Raw genomic sequence first — 27,093 nt, 5'->3', positions numbered from 1 at the left:
TCAAATTCCTTCACACGAAGTCTCTAAAAGTTTATCTCTCTTCCCTCCTTCCAAAATTTAAAGCAAGGGAAAAGGATTGATGGAAGACGGAGCTCTGGGCTGTTGATGATAAAATGTATAGAAGTCAAAATACAACTCTTTACACCGGCAACGTACAGTTGGCACTTGCCTCATCGTCATCGTTGACTTTCGTGAGATTTTCATTTAATTTATATAAGAACAGTCAAGTTGAAAATTAATTTTTCTATGTTAAACTGGTTCGACTCAGTTAGAGTCAGAATGCAGGGATGAAATGAAGAAGATGCCGATGACGAAAATGAAGATGAAGTCGAAGCAAAAGCCAGAAGCCGGCCAAAACATAAAGTTGCGAAATGCGATTCCTGTTGAAAGGGAAAAAGCTCCTGTGAGTTAACTACTGTGGACAATTTGTCGTTGTCATCGCAAGAAAGATCCTTAATATAATTTTGTCAAATAGAATTTTATGCGAAAACTTTTGCGGGTAACCCTAAATATACACATCGTCTTATTCTATCCAGAGATATGTGTAAGCATGAATGTATCTGCATGATGGAGAAAGAAGCATCCTTTTGAAGACTTAAGGTTGGTTTCGATGTCTCGAAGCCCATGTACTCGTCGTACATATGCTATGTATTCGATTTTATAAGATGTGAGCATGTTTCATAAAGTTTTAATGCTTCACAGATACACAACAAAATATAGATTTGGTTATGGTCATAGATTTCGAGCTGAGCCAGAAGAGGACAAGGCAAAAGCCAACCAAGCCATACCAAGAAGTCATCTTGAATGAGAGAGGAGCTTTAGAGGAGGAGTGAGAGAATCCCCCTTAATAGTTTGCGGTTTCCTCTGATGAGTACAGAGGCAGAAAGAAGTTTTGTCAACAATAACAGCATTTTGAAAGTTTTAGAAGGTTAATTTGAGGCGGTAGGTCGATGAGATACTCGAACCCTCTCAAGACTCAACTATTCCGATCTTTTTTTCTCTCTCTCTCTGACAATTCTTTGAACCTTACCCACATCATCTATGGCAATGTGTAGAATAGCATAGCATAGCTTGACTTAAGCGACTTGCACACTTGTGTGCACACCGGTGCACTGACTGACACCCGGTGTCACACATTAGTTGTGAAGGAGATCTCAAAGAGGAAAGATTAGATTGGGTGAAGTTGACGCTTAAAGCTTTTATTGAATCAATTTGCCACGCACTGTGGCACACTGACACAAGTGTGAACTCAATTTTTGTGTCTATAGGCCGCTTTAGACTGCTTGTGTTTTACTCGCAATCTTTCTTGGAAATGGAATGTTAAACTGTTAATTGAGTTTTATTGTTGTGGATGATGATGGTTTTATGTTAAGAGGCCCTCTCAACTCTCCCTTCAACCAATTTCCAGCCCCAACCGACCCAAAATGTAAAATACATAAATAAAGGTAGGATACTGGAAATACGATTAGGGATTTTAAGTTAGTGCGAAAGTTAACTTTGCTTAAGGAAGTGTTTTGAAAATTGGTTTAATGCTTGACGTCATACTATTTTGTGAATGGCCCAGGTTGAGTTTTAGAGTGTTTTTGGTTAACACTTAGAAATATTTCTTTTGAATTAAATTCCAGATATACCTTTAGATAAAGTTGATTGAATTTCAATTTATATTAAAGTTTACGCATATTTAAGAATTTTGGCCATCCTTATTTAGGTACACACATACATATATACATCAGATGTGGAGTTTTATAGTCTTCTAATGTCACTTGGAAGTTCAGAAACGTCGGGTTTCATTATTTACTTTACTCAAGGTGCATCTTCGACTAGACACACCTCAATTGACATTATTTTCATAAACGTCATTCTTACGTCAGATTCAACAAGTAGATTGTCATATTTTTTATTTTGGGGTCTTTTACGAACGTTTCCCTCGGAATTAATGAGTATCAGGAAAAAAATGCCAGAGCTCGCATTTTGATAATAAAATACATTATTTCGTAAGCATTTTTTGTTAGTTAGACGATTGCTGGTTAAACTATAGACTACACTGGAGATTTTTGACACTTTCAGAAACGTGCGTGAACTGTCAAAACCAATGTTTTCAAATTGTAAAAAGCAATCAAATTACACAAATATAAAAAAGAGTTCATAGACGTTAGACATGATTATCCAAATTACTTAATGTGGATCTGCAATCAGAAAAACCTCGCAAATGACATTTTTTATATAAACGTCATTCTAACGTCAAAGTCAATATGAAGATTGTCATATTTTCAATTTTTGGGGTTATTGCGAATAAAAATTCCTTGGGTTATGTACGACGTTTAGAGAAAATCCTGCTAAGGCATTAATTGAATTGCAAGTTTAGTTAAAAAAGAATCTATTTGCATTTTAAGTATTTAGACAAATTATGCGAGTAAACTCAATTTTCTTGAGTATTAGATAATCACTTCTTTGTTCGGTTGCTGTATTTATATAATATACTAATTTTACAGATTAAATATCCTGTGTGGATATTTCCCAACCACGCTTCTTCGAAATGATCACCGCACTAAGAAATAAGACTGTCAACATTAATGATCTAGGCAGTAAGCCAGGTAAATCTATTTCCACCATTTCCAGGTAAAAATTTGCAACAAAAATATTGTAATAATTCATATTCATTCGATTTAAAAAACCGATTTATAATTAGTGTGTTTGCCATTTTGCATAAAACTGTAGTTTAATGACATCAAACACTACTGTTTGCATGTGTTTTTATTTGGACAGTTCATGGTAAACAGATCATAAATTCAAAGTAATTATGTAATTTATATTACGCAGGTTTGATGTTGGTATAGAACCGAAAGTGATCAGGAAACAAAAATGGCGGCTTTAATCACTTCGAGTCTAACTCACGCATCAAACTGTAAATTGACACTTGAGTAGTGGATAAAAATACTAAAATGTGACATGCAATTTTATGTTACCTACTTACTTAAGGTGGGTCTGCAGTCCTGTGTGAACTAGGGCCTCACCCAACAAACTTCTCCATCTAGCTCGGTCCCAGCAAGATGTATCCAGTGTCGTGCTCCAAGTTGGATGAGGTCACTTTCCACTTGTGTGCGAAACCTGATCCGCGGTTTTTCTTTACTGCGCTTTAATATGGGTGAGATTTGAAGAGTTTCTGGACCAGAGCTTTGGTTTCCATGCACTCAACGTAACCCAGCCATCTCAGTCGTTGTACTTTTACCCTTCTGGCTAAGTCTACATCGCTGTACAGCTCGTCGTTCCATCTTCTCCTCCACCCCCTTCGATGCATACGGGACCATAGATCACACGAAGAACTTTTCTCTCGAAGCGACCCAAGGTGCTTTCTTCCCCTTTTGTCATAGTCCATGCTTCTGCACCGTATAGCAGGACGGGGATGATAAGGGTGTTATATTGCAACACTTTGGTCCCTCGAGAGAGGATTTTACCACTCAATTGATTTCTTAGTCCAAGAAACAGCGGTTGGCAAGAGTTATTCTGCGTTTGATCTCAGCGCTGGTGTTGTTTTCTGTGTTTACAGCGGAGCCTAGGTAGACGAAGTCCTTGACTACCTCAAAGTTACGTCTGTCAATGGTGACGTTTTGACCAAGGCGTCGGTGTTGTATGTCCTTTCTTGACGACAGCATGTACTTTGTTTTGCCCTCATTAACCGTTAAACCCATTTTTGCCGCCTCTGCCTCAATACTCACAAAAGCCCCATTGACATCACGCTGAGTTCTTCCGATTATGTCAATGTCATCAGCATATGCCAGTAATTGGACAGACTTTTGAAAGAAGTGCCTCTAGTGTTTACGTGTGAGCTCTGCACTATTCTTTCAAGCACGATGTTAAAAAAATCACATGACAGCGCGTCACCTTGTCTAAAACCTTTTTTTGACGTCGAAAGGTTCTTCTAAGTTGTTTCCAACCTTTTGTGGAGCAGCTCGAATTCTCCATGGTCATAGGTCATCCTGCACAAACGGACGAGTTTGGCAGGGATGCCAAAACTAGACATGGCTCTATACAGTTCGTCCCTGTATATGCTGTCATATGCGGCCTTGAAATCGATGAAAAGATGGTGGGTGTCGATTTGGTGTTCTTCAGTTTTTTTCCAGAATCTGCCGTAATGTGAATATTTGATCCACTGTGGACTTTCCTGGTCTAAAACCACACTGATAAGGACCTATCAGGTAGTTGACGATGGGCTTTAGACGTTCTCATATTACGGCACAGAAGATTTTATAGGCGATGTTAAGTAGACTAATTCCACTATAGTTGGTGCAGTTTAGAGGGTCTCCTTTTTCAGGATCGGGCAAACAATACTGAGGTTCCATTCATCGGGCATGCTTTCTTCCAACCATATCTTACAGATAAGTTGGTGCATGCTCTTAACCAACTTATCTTCAGCTGCTTTGAAGAGCTTGGCATTCAAGCCGCTCCAGCGACTTTATTAGACTTCAGCTTAGATATGGCAAGTCGGGAGGACGGCATTGTTGGCTTTCGTCGTCTATGTTGAATGGATCATACTGCCTGACAGCGGAATTCAGTTCGTCGTCGCCGTTATACAGTCTGCAGAAATGGTCCTTCCATATCCTCAGCATTGACTGTGGTTCCACTATGATGTTTCCACTTTCGTCTTTGCAGCCTTCGGTTCTAGGTTTATGTACCTGTGAATTTCGTTTGACCTGTTCATAAAACTTTCGAACCTCATTCCTGCTTTTAAACCTCTCAAATTCGTCGACCGTACGCTTTTCGTGCTCTCTCTTTTTCCTTGTGAAAAGTCGGTGTTCCTCTCGCTTCTTCTGCGCATAGAGCTCATGAGCAGTTCTTGTCCTTTTATGCAGCACCGCTTTGCGTGCCTGTTGTTTGGCTGCATTTGCCTGCCGACATTCCGCATCAAACCAGGGATTCCTTCTTGGTGGTTTCTTGAAACCAAGCACATCAGAGGCGGCTTCTCTGATTGCATCTTGGCAATGTTGCCACTGGTTTTCGATACATTGTGTTGCCGGCAGAGAACTTCGAGAGAGGTTACTTGTAACTCGGTCGGAAAAGGATTTGGCGATCTCTGGCGATTGTAGCCGTTCGACGTTGTATCTTCTCCCAGCACCTCCCTGTTTTGTCTTGGTTCTGGAAACCCGAAGTGCTACCTTTTTTACACAGAGGTAATCCGAATCCATGCTAGCTCTTTGGAAAGTTCGGACATCCATGATGGTGGAAGCGTGTTTGGCGTCGCGTCGATTGCAATATGGTTAATCTGGTTGACGGTAGATTGATCTGAAGAACTCCAAGTTCCTTTGTGGATGTTGGGGAGCAGAAAACGCATTACTGCCTACAACGACGCTCCGCCCCGAAGCAAAATCTATGAGCCTGAATCCGTTGTCGGAAGTGTTGTCGTGCAGGCTGTTCTTCCCGATTGTTCCACCAAAGATGTCTTCGATTCCTAGCTTGGCATTAAAATAGCCCAGGACAATTTTAATATCGTAGCTAGACACTGCTATATGTTTTGTCTAAGAGCTTGAAGAACATATCTTTGGTTTTGTCATCCTTCTCATCTGTGGGGGCCTGCGCGCATATCAGGCTAATGTTGCCGAATTAAGCCTTGATGCGTATGGCCATCGCTCAAAATTTCTTGCCTAAGTATGACCCCAATGACGAAGCCTTATCCAAATAAGCGCTGTTGGTTTTCGTGGTAGCAGTCACCATAGTAAATATCGCAGTTTTTCATCCTCTTTTTGCCCGGCCCATCCCATCGTATTTCCTGGATGGCGGTGATGTCTGCTTTTTAGCAGTCCGACCTCCGCTAATACTTAGGCTGCACGGGGTCTGTTAAGGGACATAACATTCCACGTGCATATCCGAATTTCGTTGTCCTTAATTCGTTTGCGTGGGTTGTCAACAGTAAATCTTCTGTATCCGAGGCTTGTTGGTGCTTCGCAACTATGAAAGGCCAGGAAGTCACCCCGACGGCACAACCCCCAACCTGGAGGGCCAGATCCTAGGTATAACTCCAAGGATGGGGAGCCGGATTAAACCGCTCGTTATAGGCCTGGGCTCCGAAGAAGTCGAGGAAGCCCTATAAGGTGTTCACTAAGTAGTTCAACCTTACTGGAACTGTAGACGCCACCGTTGATTCCATCTCGAGAATTCCTCCGCTGCCGTCTGGATAAGGAGAGGTGCCTTAGTGGAAACACCTCTCCCCACCTCTCTCGTTTGCTGCCCCAACAACTTTCCACTGGGGTTGGAACCCAATCTCCAGTTGAGGTACTAGGCAACCGATGTTCACCACGGGTAGGTCAGAGTAGGAGTTGATAGACAGATGTGGGTTTTGTGAAAAACCTGGGGACACATGTTTACCATTTGAACATCGTAGTCATAGTTCTTTAAGATTATTTTAATCGCCCTCCAGCTCCAGTTTATGTATTAATTATAATCCGACCCTGCCCTAAAAAGTTAAGTATGTAGACTTTGCCTAATGTACGGACATTTAAATTGATAGGCAAAATATCAAATTGGATATATATATACTACTTATGGAAACTCGTTAATTGCAAGTATCGAAGGTAATCAAGAGTTCTAAAAGGTAGATCGTCACAACAGGATGAGTGGCATACAATATAATAAAGCATAAATGTCACTCTCATATTGACATGCACTCGTAATAACACACCAGCTAAGCAGCATCAGTTCAGCCCCTCAACATCAAATTCAATGAAGCCTATCGGACGCACGTCCTACCTATACCCCATGCCAATATATATCGGCATCAGCCTGATGGTATATGAGAGTCCATATAACTTCAACAATAGTCTTTTGTTGCTGATGATTACCAAAGAAAAATGATTGGATGGTCCGGTCGGTTTGGTCAGGGTTGGTTTTGCCCATAATGATGATGGACCAGACTTTATAGAAAATTCTACATTTGAATGGACATAGAGTGTTAATCTAATAATGATCAACCCTTAACACCTCATCAGCGCATCCCTACCCTACCCTATATCTGCATCAATTCTCATCGTCATCATCCAGGAGCATCAACAACAGGCATTCGTGCTAGGTCCCTATGTACGGATATGAAGCGAAGAGGACGAGTGTCATTTGTCTGGTTATAAATGTAGATGCTATGAGGACGATAGATGCGATGGTGACGGTTCCTGCTTGATTGGAATTGGATCGAGTTCTTCTTCGTTCATGTCTATTATTATTACCGTAATCATTGTATAGACCACATGCCATGCCATTTACGAGCCAAGATATACATCTATACTCGTGCATCCACCCTCTCAGGACATAGATTCATTTTCATTCTAGCATCCTGGAATTTGACCATCTCTGTATAGGTATATCTTCGGGTCTTTTTCTCAATTGAACTGATCGCAGACAAGATATACAGTGTACAGCAACTGAACTATAAAGTCCAATCCAATATGAAGTCTTGCATTAGCATTAATCACTGGCAATGAACTCCAATCGATGTTCCTTCCTGAAAATCAGCATCGTTGTATCGTGTATCCATATCTAGAGAGAGATTCGAGAGAAGCATCGACTTAGAATAGATGGACCTTTGGAATCAGATACAACCCTACCTTAAGCAAATTTATGTGATTGTGTTTCATTCAGATTGCTTGTCTTTTTATCTGTCTCTTTTTTTCGTTATGATCCAGTTCATTTGTATTTAGCCAGAGTTGCCATTTCCAGTGAGCCAATTTGAACTGTCAAAAGATAAAGCTTCTTTTTGTCTAAAGTAATTTGTAAGGTATCCATCGTGTGATGGTGAAATGTACATAGGATTGACATGTGTGAACTTACATTTTTTTACGGATAATGCCTCTTACGAGGAATTGCCAAATCTAATTAGATTTGGCATTAAATTGTAGGTTCCTTCCTGTGGTGAATGTCAATAGGTTTTTAGTTAAAACTTTTATATTTTATTTTAACCTTCTTTTTTCTTTCAAATTCAAATTCAAATTCTGTTCCTGTATAAGACATTAGCAGCTGTGATCAATAACATTTTACTGTCAAATTAATCAGTATAGTTTGACAGCTCATTATTATCATCATTTCATATGCATATATACATAAGCTTGCTTAACGCTTGTCTAATGTTTGTGCAGTTTTGTAATATGTTGTTATTCATTTTACAATTGACATTTCAATTGTGTTAATGCAAATGGTGTATTGCCAATTTGACAGCTGACGGACAGGAAACGGTTTGATAATTTGATAACTACACGGACAAAAAAGGAGTCTTTTTATAGTATTTCGAAAGGACTGACATTTTGTTGTGGTCAGATTTCGGAATACTAATATTCCCCACTTATTGCTTCGATTTTGACATTCAATCAGTTTAGTTCATAAGTGGCATATATTTATTTTAAGAAATAAAGAAAAATTGAATTTCAATAAAAGACGAAAACCCAAAGTATTTCAAAGATCCTGAAATGTCAGCTGTCAAATAATTGTTTTGTAAGCTTCATGCCCGCTTTATAAAACGATCGTAAGCTCAAACTCAACGACCGAATAGATCTATTTTCCATTTTGTGGCATTTTGATAGTTGACAACTGTATTGTCATTGCAATTATGTTTGTCATATTTAAGAATCTGTGTAAAGCAACAGTGTCTTCACTTCTTTTTTTTTAATAATTTATAAAAGACATAAATAAATATATCAAACAAAAATTTAAGTAAACTTTTTCCTCAACGCCCGAAATTTGAAGCTTTATCACTTACTTTTTTAAGGTCCGGGGCAGACCTGGGCCTTAAACAACATGCATCTTCAGCCCGCTCGGTCCCTAGCTAGCTGTCTCCAGTTTCACACGCCAAGTTGATTGAGGTTTTCTCCCAACTTCTTGCGCCACCTTAGTGGACCACGTATCTTCTCCTCCACTCTCCATCTATGCACACGGAGCGCGCTCTCATCTTTCTTTGAAAGGGTCCAAGATGGACTTTTGGAAGATTGTGCCTCTAGTGTTGACGGTTGAGTTTCTTACAATTCTTTCCAGACCGATGTTGAAGAATTCGCATGACAATGCATTGCCTTGTCTAAGACCTTTTAAACTCTATAACAGTCCATAACTGTCGATTATCTCTAATGGAGATGTCAAAACAGTTAAATATTCACCTTTATTGGGTGCCGGGCTATAGAGACTTTCTAGGAAGTTTTTAGTCCGATGAGCTGGCATACAAATCACTACTTGTAAACTATTGAAAATGCAAGACTTTATGAAGAAGGCAAACAGGCCACAAAAAACATCTGGCCTACACTATACATTTAAAGCAATCAAGGTGCTTGCTATCTCCAAGTAGATCGCATATAAGCTCGATACTCGGTGTTATAACCGGGCACTGTCTAATAGTAAAGTACGCCAAGCGACTGGGTGTATTCTTAAATGACTTTTGCAGAAGTTGTTTGCGTCAGGAAGAAAAGAAAAGAGTTCTTTAACTTCTCTGTACATGCCTTGCTCTAGCTCAAAAACGCAAGAATTGCCCAGTAGAATTCTTCTATAGGGCTTTTTGGCGCAGCTTGATTTTGGGGCCCCGCCGCCGTGGTGGCCATTTAATTTTGGTGACATCTGTCTAATCTTTTGTTTATTATTCAGTTGCAAGATCGGCCGAGCACATCGCCACAAACCGTGAAAGTGTACAGGAGAATCAGAGGCAGTCTATTCCTCGCCGTCCACAAGAACTCGGCCTTTCGCAGGCTTCAACTTTTTTTCTCAGGGGGACATTACTACTATGCAGTCACAGTGTGAGCACTAGGAAAAGGAGAGAGGGCTTGAAACGAGACATTGGTTTTGAATTTCTGAATATTGCAATGACTAGGAAAAACAGAGTGTGGTAAGGCATTCGTGTAGTACGGCTTAGGAACGAATCTCTGTATTTGACAGTACGGCCTAAGTTTTACTCGTTGGTATAATGATGAGCATTCCTAGAAGCGCGAGTATTACGGTTGAACTTTTTAAGCATAAACCGTTAAAATAATGGTAAAAAAGGTCCCACAAGAAACCTTACGACGATGTTCAAGGGAAGTAAATTAACTAATGATGATATTATCATCTACCAATTTAAATGCTCTACGTTCAATACTATTAAAGAGGCTTAAGTAAGTTGCAGGAGCACCAGCCCAGTGATGAAAGTTATACTCAAACTTTGATCAGAAGGGGTGAAATATTTCTTGCATCGCCTAAGGAAACTCAAATACCTTGTGGCATTTTAGGCGACATCGCGTATGTGATCGTTCCACAAAAGGTGGTTTGATGACACACATATCGAGAATATCGCGGTGTTAAGTCTGCCATCCATTGATAAATTAAATTCCAAGCGGTTTTTTTTATTCCCCAGTGTACAGTGCTGTTTAGGTCGAAATTTAATGAGCTTACCATATTTTGTATTTGTAGTTCCACATCCGAAGAAGAGGGGTGTGAATCTGAAAACGAATATGAAAAGCTAAGAGTACTATCGTCAACGAAACAATGTATAGGAGACCATTTATAAAAATGAGAAAGAGTGTTGGAGATAGAACAGAGCCCTGGGGCACACCAGCATTTATTGTATGGTTTTCAGACTTGAATCCATCCAATACTACTTGTATTGAACGATCCGAAAGGTAATTCTAATTACTAATCCAATGAAGGAGGGATTAATAAAAACTGAGAGCCTGATGCTAAACCCTATCAAATGCTTTTGAAATATCTTGTGCAATAATCTTACTTTCTCCAAAACGATGTAAAGATTTGCTCCACTGTTTGGTGGCGAATTTTGCTTCGGAACTTGGGTCTACACCCGTACAAGATCCAACTGACCCAGGAGCTCAAAATTCATTATCATAGACAACGTCGTTTGTTGTTCGCTGACTGGGCTTCGAATCGTTTGGAAAAGGACTCCATTTTTTGGCCGAAGAATCATCTTTAGTGACGAGGAGCATTTTTGGATGAATGGCTGCCATATATGGGACGAAGCTAACACACGCGAGGTTCTCCTTAAAAAGTTACCGTTTGGTGTGGATTTTGGAAGTTGCATGATGTGGCAGCTCCATGGCTGGAACAAATTTTAAAAGGATGCTGCCTTCTCACACATGTGCCATTGTCGTGGAGACAGGTCAAAGTATTTTTTATCCCGAAAGTGGGTAGGCGAGGACACGAATCCGCGAAGGATTTCAGACCAATAAGCTTAACATCTTTTGTGCTTAAAACCTTGGAGCGCATTCTTGATTACCATATTAAAGAAATCCTAGTTGGACGACCTCTCGAAAGCTCTCAGCATGCTTTTCTTAAGGGCAAATCTACGGAAACTGCCCTCCTTGAGGTAGTGCGTACTGTAGAACAAACAATCCATTATAAAGAATTTAGACTAGCCACCTTCCTAGACATAGAAGGTGCTTTTAACAACGTCCTTATCGAATTCATAGAAGAACCGCTCGTTAAGTTCAGTGTAGAAGACTTCATTCGAGAATGGATTATTTCCATGCTCAGTGGTAGGAAGATTCGAGCCACTCTAGGCAATACAATCGCAACAAAACACGTGAGTAGGGGAACAGCCCAGGGTGGTGTCCTTTCGCCTCTTCTATGGCTTCTGGTCATGGATACAATTCTCGTTGAATTAGAGAGATGTGGAGTGAAGGCGGTACATTACGCAGGTGATTTAGTGCTATTGGTGTCAGGAAAGTACACCTCTGTGATTAGTGAAATCACGGAGTCAGCTTTGAAGAAAGTTAGCAGGTGGGCCACGATTTGTGGACTGGGATTTAACCAAAGTAAAACTGAACTGTTGCTCTTTACCACCAAAACTAAAGTACCGCCCTTCACGCTACCTCGACTCAACGGTCAAATCCTATCATTGTCTTCCAGTGCAAAATATTTGGGAGTTATACTCGACCCTAAACTAAACTGGAAACTAAATATTGAAGTACGGGTTAAGAAGGCCTGTGTTGCCTTCTCCGCCTTCAGCAAAACTTTCGGCAAAAAGTGGGGACTTCAGTCGAAGATGATTTTATGAACGTACACAGCCGTAGTACGTCCAATCTTAACATATGGGTCGATTGTGTGGTGACCTGCTCTTAGCAAAGCCTATAATATAGATAAGCTAAAGAAGGTTCAGAGAACAGCTTGCGTGGGCACCGCAGGGACCATGCGTACTTGCCCAACGAACGCCTTAAACGTTATTTTGGAACTTCTACCAACCGACCTTTTTATTAAATACATAATTTTCTGCAGCGCTATTAGGCTGAAGGAATCAAACAGCTGGTTGTCAAAACCGTATGGTCACAGCAACACAACGAAATTGATTCCCTTAGATATTATCTCGGTAGACACTGACTACTGCACTCCTACTTTGACAAAGCTTTTTGGTTTACTGATCTTAGTACGCTTGATAGATGACCTAGAAGGTATGCTCTTGGTAGATACTAAGTGGGAAGTTATATCTTCTGGCGTAGTAACTGGGTACAGACGAGATATACAAATTATTTTTGGTTTCGAGACAGCTTTGATAGGAATGACGTTGTACTACAGTTCTACTACAGTTCCTGTAACGGTGTCACTATTGGAAGCTAAATCTGAGGCAACAATTTGAGGTATATTAAGAGTTCCGGTGGGATCTGTAGGTATTGGGGTGATGTCGACATTTGTTCTTTTTGATGGTGTGGTAGAATTTCTAGCAAGTTCAGAGTTTTCTCGGTTTCTTTACTTAAACTTTTTCTTTTGTTTCTCAGGTACACTTTCCGTTATTGACACCAGAACCTTGCGCGAGAATATCTTCACATGTAGAAGAGAAAGTAGTAGGAATAGGCTGTGTCAAATTCTCTGCAAACTGCAGTGTTGAAAGACTTCAGTAGCTCTTCAAAACCTTTAGAAAGTTTTAAATAAAAATAGCTACAATTTATCTTCTCTGAAGACTTGTAGCAACCATATAATTCACAGTAGCTCTATGTATAGCTCATATTATATGGATTCTCGATTTTTCGACCATGATCAACAAATCCATAGATACCGTCTTCTGAAGTGCTATATTCTAATTCAGGTTTAATGGGCATTTCATTTAGTAGTAAGATACACTTTCGCTCCAACTTGGAGAGAGACGAGCATTTTGAATTAAGGAAATTAAGAACACTATCAACTATTCCAGGCGAAAATTCGATATTCATGTGCCATCTTTGAATGGTGGATACAGCAGGAAAAGTAAATCCGATTTCAAGCAAGTACTTATACAGAACGGGCGATTTGTAAAATAATTTTAGAAATAAATCCCGCTCTTCATTACCCCATTTTGAGTTGGGTTTATGAAGTAACTGACAGGAAATAAATGTCCTGACTGGGTCACTTTTATTACTGAAAAGTTCGTTTATTCTCCTTTCAGCCTTTCTTTTCCTTTTTTTGGGGATCTATAAATAATATTTGTGAGGTTTGCCCTCTTGAAAAACTAGTGGATGGAATCAAGGAAGAACCATTATCTAAGAATGGAAAATGCTCTTCTATTATTTCGACGTCTTTAGAGATAATTTTAAAAAGAATTATTGCGCAATATGTTGCAGTAAACTTTTATCTCTGGACCTGGAGGAGAGCGATTTCCTTCTAAAGACAAGTAGTCGTCATTTATAAACGGAGAAATGTAGCAATTAACAGATTCTTTAACACCAGAAAATAAAGGATAATTTTTTCCAGACGAAGCCGAAGCCGAAGCTAAAGCGTGTTTGTGATTCAGCCATAACACAGTCCAACAATAAGTTGGACTCTCTCCTTTCCTCTTTTTTTAAAGTTTTTATTTTGTGCTTTATGGCTGAATCACAAACACGTTTCAACTTCGACTTCGTCTGCGCTACGGTGGGCCTGCTTCGAAGTTGCTTTGAATGACATTTCTAATATTTCATCCCTCCAAAGAGCAAATATTTTGTTTGTTGACATTTTTTACAGCTGTTGAGCTGTCAGACAAAGCAAATGTTCAGATAATTGAACTAGAGCTTCCGTTTGGAGTCACATTACGTTACATTATATTCTTTTCCTTACGATTGTCAAACGAAACGTGAGGTCGAAGCTCCATTGTGATAGCATGCATTGAAATCCTATGGCTGAACTCGTAAACGTCAGGTAAAGGCGAAGCTGAAGCGTGTTTGTGATTCAGCTATTATTGCCATTGTTCACTCAAGATTCAAGAATATTTTTGCTCAAGAAATCAAAACTGAGACGATTGCAACGCTCCATACGCGGTAAGTTTGAAACTTACTTTTCAAAAAGATGACTCCTCCATGTATAAATATTCAATGGTACGATCTGACTGAAAACCGGTTTACTTAGATAATTATTTTACTCTGCAGGTCAAGGCTTTAAGAACCAGTGCAAACGTTCTTGAATTGAATAATCAACTAAGTTCATGTTTTGTGGTGGGCAGGCAGCAGGGGGTGAATACTATCTTACAAAAAAGTTACAGTTCACTTATTAGTGACTTTACCATGACTTTTGCATGTATTATAATCATGTTTAGTTAGACTAATTTTTTGATTTTTTTTCCATTGATCGACGCACTCTGACCACCCCCCCTCCCCTTGATGAAAAGTCTGGATCTGCACTTGACTTTAACCTTATCCAAACTAACCATCTTTGTACTCGAGCAGTTTATGAACAAAAATCGATTTTTAATCTTTAAATTCCCATATCTCAGTATATACACGTTCAAGACCCCTTAAACTTGTCATACTGTTATTTAGGAATCCTTTGCTGTTCATTGATGTAATACTCCAACAAATTTGTTTTGAATTGATCATCGATTAATGTCATTTTTTTGAGAGTGTCTGCAGACACCAATTCCCCCTCCTGGCTATTGTCCAGAATGTAAAAAAGAAATTCTTAAATTTTATTGTCTGCTAAAATCATTACATTTGCCAATGAATTCTCGGTATCGACGCGACTGCAAAAGAGGCATGCAATCCCTTAAATGCCGCCGCCCGCCCGGCCGCTGGAAAAACCGTCCGTGAGTTGTGTGTGTTTGTACGTAATAGATGCTGAATGCTATATAAATGGGAAAATCATTGCAAATACGTTTTAATTTATGTGCACCCGGCCCGGCAGAGGATAGAGAGATAGATAGTAAGTCCTGTCGTCCATTCAAATCGTTTCCGCAGCCGTAAATCCTTTTTCGGATATTTTTGTTGATATCCTATTTTGGTGTTTTCGTCGCATTTTATTTGTTCATGTACAAATAAAAATGTTATTTTCGAGTGCGGAATATAAAAGGAATTTACTTACAGTTAACGGTACATCCTCTGACATTAAGGACAATGAATTATTGCATTGCAACAACTGCCTCTCCTCAGCCCATCATCGTCAGCCCTTATTGTGAATGTCAATTGGATGTTGATAAAATTGTGGCAGCTTTGGAGGCAGGTAGTTTATAGATATGAGAGTAGAGAAAGGTCTAGCATGTTTCTACTTATTCAAGGGTAAAATATGACAGATTTCCGAGAGTTAGGTAGGTATAGCAACCAGTATCGAGACCAATTCTAGAGTAAACTGCAAAAGGAAGCCCCGGTTGCAATTGTGTGTTTTATCGATGATGTGGGATCTAAATTTTAATCGGAATTGGAAAATTTGTAATTTCATACAGATGCACAGGCACATGCCTACCTACACAAATTTCCATCAGGACATTTTAAAGCCGGTTTTGTGAAAAAGATTATCAATGTCAATCAAGTTGACTGGTGTAGAGCTAGCTTGTAGATAAAATATGACCATCATAATTCCTGCATTCAAAATTTTCTATATTTTATATAGAAAATGTATATGTAGATACTTTTGGTGGTAATGAATGTGAAAATTACTTTTTATAGATAAGAGTCTTTGGGATTTTGGATTTTAAATGTTTTCTTTATTAAATTATGATGTAGAAAGTAGATGAACATTACACAAAGCTGTTAATTGGTTTTAAATTAATGTTGATTTTATCAGGATTGTTTGTTCGTAAAATACGCAAGATGACAATTATTTTTTTTTCGGTTTTTTGATTTATAAAAAGATTGTTAATTGGGATTTTTTCCTGAAAAAACGAGACCCTCTGAACTGCTTCAACTATAGAGGAATCAGTCTACTTAACATCGCTTGTAAAATTTTCTCTGCCGTAATATGTGAACGTCTAAATCCCATCGTCAACAACCTGATAGGCCCTTATCAGTGTGGTTTAAGACCAGAAAAGTCCCAAATATTCACCTTACGGCAGATCCTGGAAAAACCCAAGAACCACCAAACATTTATACCATTGAAGCTGTTCAAGGGACCTCAGACAATGTCATTTGCCACCAAATGAAGCAGGAAGGGAAGGTATTATTTGTGTCTTTTGTTATAAACGGTATCTCTTTACAGTTTCAGCTTGATACCGGAGCAACGTGTTCCATGATTGGTCTCAAAGCATATAGGCAGCTAGGTGAACCTGAATTAAAACATACAAACCAAATTTTAAAAGCGTATGGAAACCAACTTGTCCCTATTAAAGGAGCTACCTGTGTGAGCGTTAGCTGGAAAAATAATGTCCACAAGTTGCCGTTGATAGTAACCGATATGGAGGAAGGTTCAAGTATCATGGAAATGGATTGGTTTCAAACACTAAAATTTTCGATAAGCTGTTGCAATATGATTGAGGAACCATCTACGTTGCTGGCTGCTGCTCCAAATGCTAACTTGGATAAAATGGTAAGAGATGTGTGTTCACGATTTCCTGAGGTTTTTTCCCCAGAGCTAGGTTGCTGTAAGGATTTTAAAGCTAAATTGTTTCTGAAGCCAGGAGCCCGTCCAAAGTTTTGCAAACCACGCCCCCTTCCTTTTGCCTTAATGGAGCCCGTAAAGGCTGAGCTTGATCGTCTTGTTAAAGCTGGCGTATTGATGCCTGTAGATTTCAGTGAATGGGCAGCACCCATTGTTGTAGTGCAAAAACAGTCAGGCAGCCTCCGAATTTGCGGAGATTTCAAGATAGGTGTGAATCCTCAGCTGGATGTAGCTAGACATCCAATGCCGCGTTTTGAAGAAATATGCCATAAGTTGAAAGTGGGCCAGCATTTCACTATAATTGACCTTTCTGAAGCGTACTTTCAGGTTGCCGTTCACGATGATTCAAAGCCTATACTGGTTATAAATACGCCTTTTGGACTGCTACGTTTTGAGAGGTTACCACCAGGAGTTGCTAGTGCACCAGGAATTTTCCAGAGCCTAATCGAACAAGTAATAGGAGGAATGGATCATTGTGCAGCATTCGTTGATGACTTGATTGTCACTGGTCGCAATCCAACTGAGCATTGCCAAAATTTGGAGGAGCTTTTACACCGTTTTTCTGCCAATGGATTACGCTGCAACATTACGAAATGTAAGTTTGCCCAATCTAGTGTTAGGTACTTAGGACACCAAATAGATTCTGAAGGAGTAAGTCCATTGGAAGATAGAGTGGAAGCCATTAATAAAATGAAACAACCTACCAATTTAGGAGAGCTGCCAGCTTTTTTAGGGAAAATAAATTATTATGGGAAGTTTTTAAAGGATTTTTCTTCAAAATCTGCTCCGCTTAATGAGCTTCGAAAGAAATCAGTACCTTTTATATGAACAGAACGACAACAAAATGCATTTCAAAGCCTGAAACGCAGTATTGTGGACGCACTTTAGAGATGACTACCCGCTTATACTAGCATGTGATGCTTCGTCTTATGGTATAGGTGCCGTTTTGCTGCATAGGTATCCTGGTAGAACCGAGCGTCCGATTGCTCACGCCTCTAAAACCCTCAATGATTCTCAGAAAAAATACAGCCAGGTGGAAAAAGAAGCGCTATCAATTATCTTTGGTGTTCAAAAATTTCACCAATATGTTTATGGCAGGCGCTTTGAACTAATAACTGACCATAAGCCACTTTTAAGTCTTTTTCATCCACAGAAACAGCTTCCAGTGATGACTGCTCATAGGCTTCAGAGATGGGCCATCATACTAATGGGGTACGAATATTCAATCAGGTATAAGCCAACGCTTGCACATGGTAATGCTGATGCGCTCTCACGTTTACCTGCTGGCTCTGATCAGATGTTTGATAATTCAGAGGCATGTCTGGAAGCAACGCTGGAGCTGGATGAAGATATTTCAAATTTTCCGTTAAATGCTAAGCTTATTGCAAAAATGACACTAAAGGATCCAGTTCTTAAAAAGATTCTAGAATTTGTTGAAACAGGTTGGCCAGAAACCTCAAAAAACTTGGAACCTTCTCTGAAGCCATACTTTGCTCGGAGGTTTGCTCTTACGTTTCACAATGGAGTTCTTGTTTATCAAACAAATCATATCAGATTGTTATACCTTCTTGTTTGCAGGACCGAGTTTTCAAACTATTACATGCCGGACATTGGGGAGTTGTGAGGACCAAGCAACTTTCACGCCTTTATTGCTGGTGGCCAGCCTTGGATGAGTACATTGAGAGGAGCATAAGCCAATGTGAGCCTTGTCAACAAAACAGTAGTAGCCCGAAACAGGAATTCGCCAGCTGGCCAACTCCTCAAAATGCTTGGAGTAGAGTACATGTGGACTTTTCTGGTCCATTTTTGAATCGTATGTACTTTATTTGTGTAGATGCCCTGAGTAACTTTCCGTATGTTGTCGAAATGGGGTCAACGACATCTGAGGCAACAATAAAAGCTCTTCAAAATAAATTCGCTATCGAAGGTTTGCCAGAGACACTTGTTTCTGATAACGGAAGCCAATTTTCTTCCTCCGTGTTCGCAGAGTTTTGCCATGAATTGGGTATCGTTCACATTAAAACTGCGCCATTTCATCCAGCTTCAAATGGTGAAGCCGAGAGAATGGTGCGGACGTTTAAAACTGCTATACAAAAACAAATTTCTGAAGGTGTCAATGAAAGAGATGCTTTATTAACTTTTTTGACTTCTTACAGATCAACACCAAATGTCACAGGCAAGTCACCATCTGAGCTTTTACATGGTCGACCAATGCGTTCCTTGCTTTCTCAACTGGAGCCGATGTCAAAGCCTGATATCAAAACAGTTTCTGCAAAGTTCCACCCATAGCAGCAAGTATTTATCCGTAATTACGCCCGAGGCCCGAAGTGGATTACAGGTGTTGTTCAAACTAAGATCGGGAGGAAGATGTATCAGGTGAAAACGTCAAAAGGCACTGTACGTCGACATCAAAACCAAATGCGTGGTGTGTTATCTTCAAAAGAATTCGATGCCGGCCAACGTCTAATTGACAACACTAGAACGACAAGTCCGCAGTTGGAAGTTGATAACCGACCTTCTACATCAGTGCCTCCTCAAAGTATTTTAAAGCCAATTGAGTTGAGGAGATCTACCAGGCCATCAAAACCTACCGTCAGATTCCAGTCCACGGAAACACTTAGAAACAGAAGACGTTGAAGCTAAGAAGGGAGGAGTGTAGTGTATAGAGAATGTGTTTATTGTATACAGTACCTATATTTATATTTGCTTCTTACATAAATACTTCTATTAAAGACATACTACTATATCTTTGTATATACTACTACTATATTAATATCATATAATGTAATGAGAGTGTCTAACGCTCAGTAAGCCTCACTTGCTCTAACTTGTAACATCAATTGTATTACCTATTTAATTATACATTATTCTATAATAAATTTAAGTTGAATTAAGCTGGTTGCATTTAATTTCCAACAAACACAATAGACACCCACAATCTTTGCATCTACAGGGACGGGCTGTATAGAGCCATGTCTAGTTTTGGCATCCCTTCCAAACTCGTCTGTTTGTGCAGGATGACCATGGAGAATTCGCGCTGCTAAATAAAGATTGGAAACAACTTACCTTTCGATATCAAAAAAGGCTTTAGACAAGGTGCTGCGCTGTTTTTTAACATCGTACTTGATAGAATTTAGTACCCGTAGCGTGATGGTAAGTGCGTTGGACTGTCATTGCGAGGGGTCTTGGGTTCAATCCCTGCCTGTGCCATCTAAACTTTCCTTCACTGGTACTGCCTCTTGCGAGGAATTGACAAATCCTCCAAGAGTAATTCTTATCATGAAAGAATAGAGCAAGGCTCACAAGTCAACACTAGAGGCACTATTTTTCAAAAGTCTGTCGAATTACTAGCATAATATGCTGATGACATTGACATAATCAAAAGAACTCAGCGTAATGTCAATGGTGATTTTGTGAGTATTGGGGCAGAGGCGGCAAAAATGGGTTCAAAAGGACTGATCTAGATTGACTGATCTAGAACGAGAAGTTTGTTGCGTAAGGCTGTTGGTTAAGAGTCGTAAGTTACTAAGCCCTAGTTTTCAAAAAACTGTTTCGCAACCTAATTTATTTTTTCCCCTGAGCAAGTCTGCACATGTGCCTCAGAATCAGTGTGTTCATTAATGTAACAAAACAGAAAGACGCGTGTAATAATGCATATATTTAAATATGTAAGAGGCTTCATCTCTTACGATACCAAATATCATTGTACTTAATAATTACTTTGCTCAGAATAATTAAATTAAAGCTTATTTATTTTTCACTGTTTCCATGCAATCAAAATAATATTTTTCATTAGTAATAAAGAAGTTTTGTTCAAGTTAATACGTTTTGTTTCTTATTTTGATCAAGAAAAGCCCTACAATAAATCAGAAGTGGGATAAAGTTCCTCATTTAATTGAATGGTGGTTGCATTTCTTACGATAAATTAAAGAAAATTTACTAAACAACATTTTTTTTTCAAACATGGATTCAAATGCAATGGCTCGTGTTTTGAGTTTTTTGGAAAACGCTTCTGTGCAAATCCTTAAAGAGAAGCTTGTCCAGATGAATTTAAGCACACATGGTACCAAGACTTCACTTAAGGCTCGTTTAAATGAAGCCAATGATTCGCTTGAACCTGAGCAGATTGAAAATCTGTTTCCTGTTGTTGATAAGGAAAGTGAAGCAAGTTGTGATGACGCACATGAGGACGAGGACAACATCTTGAAAAACTCCGTAATTTAGTCAAGAAAACGGACGAAATCGCTGCGTTGGAAAAACGTTTGGCTGAACTCAGCACTACAGCCCTATTCGTGATTTCCAGCATGTTAGTGCACATTCGTCACGTGATATCGAGGAGTCCTTACCATTATTTAGTGGCGACGATAATTACCCTATTAGTAAGTGGATTGAAAACGTCGAGGATGCTATGGTTCCTTACCATCTGAGAAAGTCAGAGGCTTTCATTTATTTCAAAAGACTCCTTAAAGGTACGGCCAAGTTATTTTTGCGGTCAAGAACGTTTCGATCATGGAAAGATCTGAGAGCCGCTCTGATGTCCGAGTTTCACTATCATACAACCGCAACAGACGTCCATAACACATTGCGAAATCGAAAAAAAACGTTGAGATGAAAATTACCAGCAATACGTTTTATCCATGCACGAGATAGCTTCTTCCGCAGAGATTGATGAACAGGATGTGATTGCCTATATAATCAAGGGGATTCCTGATTCAATATTTAATAAGCAAATCATGCGTACTGCAAATACCATCGCTGATCTCAAGAACATTCTGCGCAAATATGAAAAAATGAAATCCAAGTTGCAACCTACGAGTTCTGGATACAACAGATCTGTACAACCTTCGAGAAGTGTGCCACGTGTTGATGCTTAGGTCGGGTGCTTTAACTGTGACGAAGAGGGTCACATATCAAGTAACTGTCCCAAAGCTCGCCGAGCAAAAGGTTCGTGTTTCCGACGCGGACAAAAGGGACATATTATCACCAATTGTCCACAAAAGTCTTCAGTTCTCGTCGTCATAAAACAAATGTTAAGTTAGCGATTGGTGATTTAGATACTAAAATAGTAGCAAACAAAAGAGCTGATGTTAAAGAACAAGAAAAATTTGAAAATGTTAAAAATTTAGAATGTGTAAAGGATTTGAATATTAGTTTTAAACCTGATGATGAAAAGTATGTTGAAAAAATGGAAAATCCTGATTGTGAAAGGACGAAATTGTTAACTTGAATATAAACGTTAATTTGCCTTATGGTGAAAAGATAAAATTAGAAGATTTAGTTTTCGGGAGTATTACAACCAATGCGAAATATTCAAATAACGGTTATGAAATGGAAATAGTTCTGACTAATCCAAACTTTTTTTTTTCATTGTGCTCCTAGGTTAGGTTAGGTTAGGTTGGAGTGGCTGTCCAGATATCATTGACACACGTAGACCTCAAGGGTCCATTGTGATACCACTAATGAGGTTACTTATGGGAGAGTAATGAATTTAAACAAACCATTTTGTACTTTTAATAAAGTTAGACAGACATTTTCTGTCAATTGTTGCCAGTTCACTGGTCTTATCGAAGAAGGGATTACCGAGAAAGTTATTCCATCTAATGGAGAGTGCTGGACATGTCCATGTAGCTTCTACAGAAGTCATTTGTGTAGACCCCTAGCCTCAGAGCATATCTACCTATGAGGCAGTGTCCCGTTATTACTCCAATTGTAGAGCTTATACTTTGTCTGCTTAGTGATATCAAGCCTTTTGACCGTTTTAAGTCAATACTTGGCCATATTTGCTTGGTTGCCAGGCAGGTGGTACTTTGTGACCATCTAGTATTTGTTGTTTCTAAAGCATATTGCTTGAGAAGATATTTGCATGTAGCAAGTGGTGTTCCTATGTTATGTTTTCGTGTGGTGTTCCTGTGTTCCGTTTTTGGCGAGCTCATCGGCTTTGCAATTTCCCGGAATGTCTCTGTGGCCCGGCACCCAAATGAGGTGAATGTTAAACTGTTCCGTCATCTCCTTCAGAGATGATTGACAATCGTGGACTGTATGAGAGTTTGTGGAGACAGACGCGAGAGATTTAAGAGCGGCTTGGCTGTCTGAGAAGATTCGTATATCCTTACAAGATATAACATTTTCTTTGAGCCAGGATAGTGCTTCTTTAATCGCCATTACTTCTGCCTGAAATACACTACATTTATTGGGAAGTCTATAGGATAGACTGAGATTCAGTTGTTCTGAAAAGATACCACTTCCAACTCCGTGATCGGTCTTTGAACCGTCAGTATAGAAGTGTACCGCATCGTCTTCCAGGGGTCCCTCTTCTTCCCAGGAGGATTTTGAAGGGATGGACACATGGAGACTTTTACCAAATACCATTTTTGGGGTGGTATAGTCTAAGCGATCTGGGATAGATCTGAAATTGTCTAGAATAGTAGTATGTCCAGTATTGTTACTGGTGGCTCTAAGCCTTACACATGAGTTGCCAGCCACCTTTTTAGAGAAGATGTCAAGTGGTGTTAGGTTTAAAAGCACTTCCAGTGCTGCGGTTGGTGTTGTGCGAAGTTCTTCTGTGATGCACATACCTGCTGACCGCTGGACTTTGATGAGCTTATTTCGATTTACCATCTTGTCCAGTGCGGTCCACCATACGACGGCTCCATAAATGAGTATCGGCCTGATTACCGAAGTGTATAGCCAGTGGGTTATTTTTGGGGAGAAGCCCCATTTTGATCCTGTGGCCTTTTTACAAGTAAAAAGCGCTATAGTAGCCTTTTTGACTCTTTCATCAATATTTGCCTTCCAATTTAGTTTTTTCTCTAAAATGAGCCCAAATATTTAGCTTGGTCGGAAAAGCTTAATGGTATTCTTTTAATCTTGGGTGGGCTAATCTGAGGAATTTTATATCTTCTCGGGTTGGTTGACTTCCAGTCCACATTGATTAGCCCATTTAGTTAGCCTGTTTAGGGCATTTTGTAGGAGTTCCGAGAGAACTTGGGGGTGCTTCCCAGATACGGATATCGCAACGTCGTCAGCGTAGGCAATCACCTTGAAACCTTCTGTTTCCAATATTGTAAGTAAGTCGTTTACTACCATGTTCCATAAAAGAGGCGAAAGGACTCCACCTTGGGGAGTGCCTCGATTCACCGATCTGGTGGTAGTAAAACTTCTCATGTTAGAAATTATTGTCCTGCTTTTGAGCATGAGACTTATAAGATCTATGAGTGATTTCTCTAATTTCAGCTTATCCATTGCTGTTGTGAATGCCTGGTAACTGACGTTGTTGAAAGCTCCCTCAATATCTAGTAAAGCTACTAGGTTATATTCTTTGGATACGAGGGAATATTCAATAATACGTACCAGCGAATGAAGTGCTGATTCTGCTGATTTTACCTTAGAGTAAGCATGTTGAGCTGTGGAAATGAGACATGGTTTTAAGTTATGTCTGATGTAAATTTCAATCAATCTTTCCAAAGTTTTAAGAAAGAAGGATGATAGGCTGATTAGTCGTAGATCTTTAGGGATAACGAGGGAGGGTTTCCCTGCTTTAGGAATGAAGACTACTTTTGCCATTCTCCAGGCTTCGGGAATATATCTCAACCTTACACAGCTTGTCAGAATGATTTCCAATGGTGGAATAATCATGTCTGAGCATTTTTGTAGTTCGGCCGGAATGTTACCGTCTGGTCCTGGACATTTATATGGATCAAAGCTGTCTATGGCCCATTACAATTTTTCCCGCGTTATTAGATTAACGAAATTGCTTGTATAAGCTAAAGGCTCTGATGTTAAGTCATTATGTTAGAGCTACCTGGAAAGTGGGTGTCTAATAACAGATTAAGAGATGCTTCATCTGTGATAGTCCACGTGCCTGATTCTGTCTTTAAAGCACTAGGTATTGTTGGACTTTTTGAGAGAATTTTCCTGAGTGTTTTTTTCTATTTTACCACAAAAATTTCTCCAAGAAGACCTCTTACTCTTTCTTAATTCTTTTTATATTGCTTTAGAGCTTGTTTGTATAAGTCCCAGTCAGAAGGAGATCTAGTGTACTTAGATCTGTTGAAGAGTTTACGACAGCTCTTTCTGAATGGTTCTAATTCTTTATGCCACCAATGAGGTTTCTTTTTACCCTTTAAAATGGTTACAGGGCATGAAGATCTCATTGATTCATTTAAGGCTTCGGTGAGATGATTTACAGAAAGGTCTAGTTCATCTTTACTGGAGGAGCTTTTAAGACGTCTTCCATATGCGCATAAAGTTCTGGACGATTTGCTTAAAAAAAAGAGGCTTGAATTCGGCCCAGACTGATAACTTTCCATCCCGTCTGTTGATTTGTCTTGCTTAAAAGTTTGTAGGTTTTAGTGTTCGGTTAAAAAAGTTGTCAGTTGATTTAATTCTTAAAACTTTTAAAATTACCAAAAATTATTTTTAACATAAAAAAATAGTTTTCTTTGAAAATCTAGTTTTGTTACCAAGAACCGAAAATCAATTTTTCCCAACTTTTGTTACATTTTTTTAGGTTTTTTTCTTTTTAAATTTTGTAGAAAAACTGTCAATATATTGAAACAATATTTTTTATAAAATAAAATAAGTTTGTAGAAGAAATTTCAAGTTTTTGTAAAGATATTTGAATCGATATTCAATTTTTACCAACTTTGAGTAATGTTTTTTTAGATTTTTATTTTTTATAAAAAAAAACCTATCAATTCGATTTTTCTCAAAATATTATGAGGTGTCAAAAACATTATTCTTCGTTGCACAAAATTATTTTGGAGATGAAATCATATTTAAGTCGTAACATTTTGGAGGTGACAAATTTTTTTTTCAGTTTTTTTGATTTATAAAAAAACCGTTTAATGGATTTTTTTTTCAAAAAATATACTTCTTTGATATCACGTTACAATATATTATATAAAATTTGTTTGATTCGTAAAATATTTAGGGTTAACCAAAATGTTCACCATTTTTTCTAGGAATTCAAAATAATACGAAAGTTTGCGAATAATTAAGTCTTGTCCGTTATAAACAATGGCTAGTGAAATAACATATTGATTAATTTTTTATGTTTGGTATACAGTCTCAAGCTTTAATAGATTTAATGCAATTAGAGATCATATTTAACGAGAGTGTGTTGATGTAATTTACAATAATTTATGGCTTCAAAATAGTCTTCAATTTTCTTACATTGTAACCGATGCGATTTCAAGTACCTCTGAAAATAGTAAAAATAAAAACCAGGAAGAAAAACAAACAGATTTTAATTCACGTAGTTAGTGGTCTAAGAGACGTAAGGTTGACGATATTATCAAAAACAGAAGTCGAGAATAAATTAGGAAGCGAGGGTAAAAAAGATTCGGCTTCAATTGTGCTTACAATCCTTCTGGTATTGTTATAACAGAACTAGCAACCGAAATAAACCTTCAATCCCTACTCGACCACAGTATCATTAGTCTTTGTGAAGTTCAAAAGGAAGTTTTTCAAGCTTTGATTGAGCTGAACAGTCTAGTGTTGACGTGTGAGCTCTGCACTACTTTCAAGCACGATGTTAAAAAAATCGCATGACAGCGCATCACCTTGTCTAAAACCTTTTTTTGACATCGAAAGGTTCTGTTAAGTTGTTTCCAAATTTTATGGAGCAGCGTGAATTCTCCATGGTCATCCTGCACAAACGGATGAGTTTGGCAGGGATGCCAAAACTAGACATGGCTCTATACAGCTCGTCCCTGTAGATGCTGTCATATGCGGCCTTGAAATCGATGAAAAGATGGTGGGTGTCGATTTGGTGTTCTTGGGTTTTTGCAGGATCTGCCGTAATGTGAATATTTGATCAACCGTGGACTTTCCTGGTCTAAAACCACACTGATAAGGACCTATCAGGTTGTTGACGATGGGTCTTAGACGTTCACATATTACGGCAGAGAAGATTTTATAGGCGATGTTAAGTAGACTTATTCCTCTATAGTTGGTGCAGTTTAGAGGGTCTCCTTTTTTCAGGATCGGGCAAACAATGCTGAGGTTCCATTCATCGAGCATACTTTCTTCCAACCATATCTTACAGATAAGTTGGTGCATGCTCTTAACCAACTTATCTTCAGCTGCTTTAAGGAGCTCGGCATTCAAGCCGCTTCAGACGCTTTTTTAGACTTCAGCTTAGATATGGCAATCTTTACTTCGTCTAAGTCGGGAGGACGGGATTGTTGGCTTTCGTCGTCTATGTTGAATGGATCTTCCTGCCTGACAGCGGAATTCAGTTAGTCGTCGCCGTTATACAGTCTGCAGAAGTGGTCCTTCCATATCCTCAGCATTGACTGCGGTTCCACTATGATGTTTAAACTTTCGTATTTGCGGTTCTAG

At 39.0% G+C, this 27,093-nt stretch overlaps 2 protein-coding genes across 2 annotated transcripts; both read left to right on the top strand.

Moving 5' to 3' along the window:
- The first annotated feature begins 113 nt into the window (after positions 1-113).
- LOC129950705 (uncharacterized protein K02A2.6-like) lies at positions 114-19,561 on the top strand. Its single transcript, XM_056062627.1, has 5 exons — positions 114-191; positions 269-403; positions 16,351-17,344; positions 17,619-18,249; positions 18,328-19,561. The coding sequence occupies exons 1-5, from the start codon at positions 114-116 to the stop codon at positions 18,371-18,373; spliced, it is 1,884 nt and encodes a 627-aa protein (XP_055918602.1). The 3' UTR covers positions 18,374-19,561.
- On the top strand, positions 18,616-19,038 carry LOC129950704 (uncharacterized protein K02A2.6-like). The gene has a single exon (XM_056062626.1). It carries the CDS (start codon positions 18,616-18,618, stop codon positions 19,036-19,038), a length of 423 nt encoding a protein of 140 aa, XP_055918601.1.
- Positions 19,562-27,093: the final 7,532 nt, after the last annotated feature.

The sequence above is a fragment of the Eupeodes corollae genome, chromosome 3 (assembly GCF_945859685.1).
Source record: "Eupeodes corollae chromosome 3, idEupCoro1.1, whole genome shotgun sequence".
NCBI lineage: Eukaryota > Metazoa > Arthropoda > Insecta > Diptera > Syrphidae > Eupeodes > Eupeodes corollae.
Note: the sequence above shows the minus strand (reverse complement) of the source record. Positions and strands in the feature narration are given on the sequence as shown.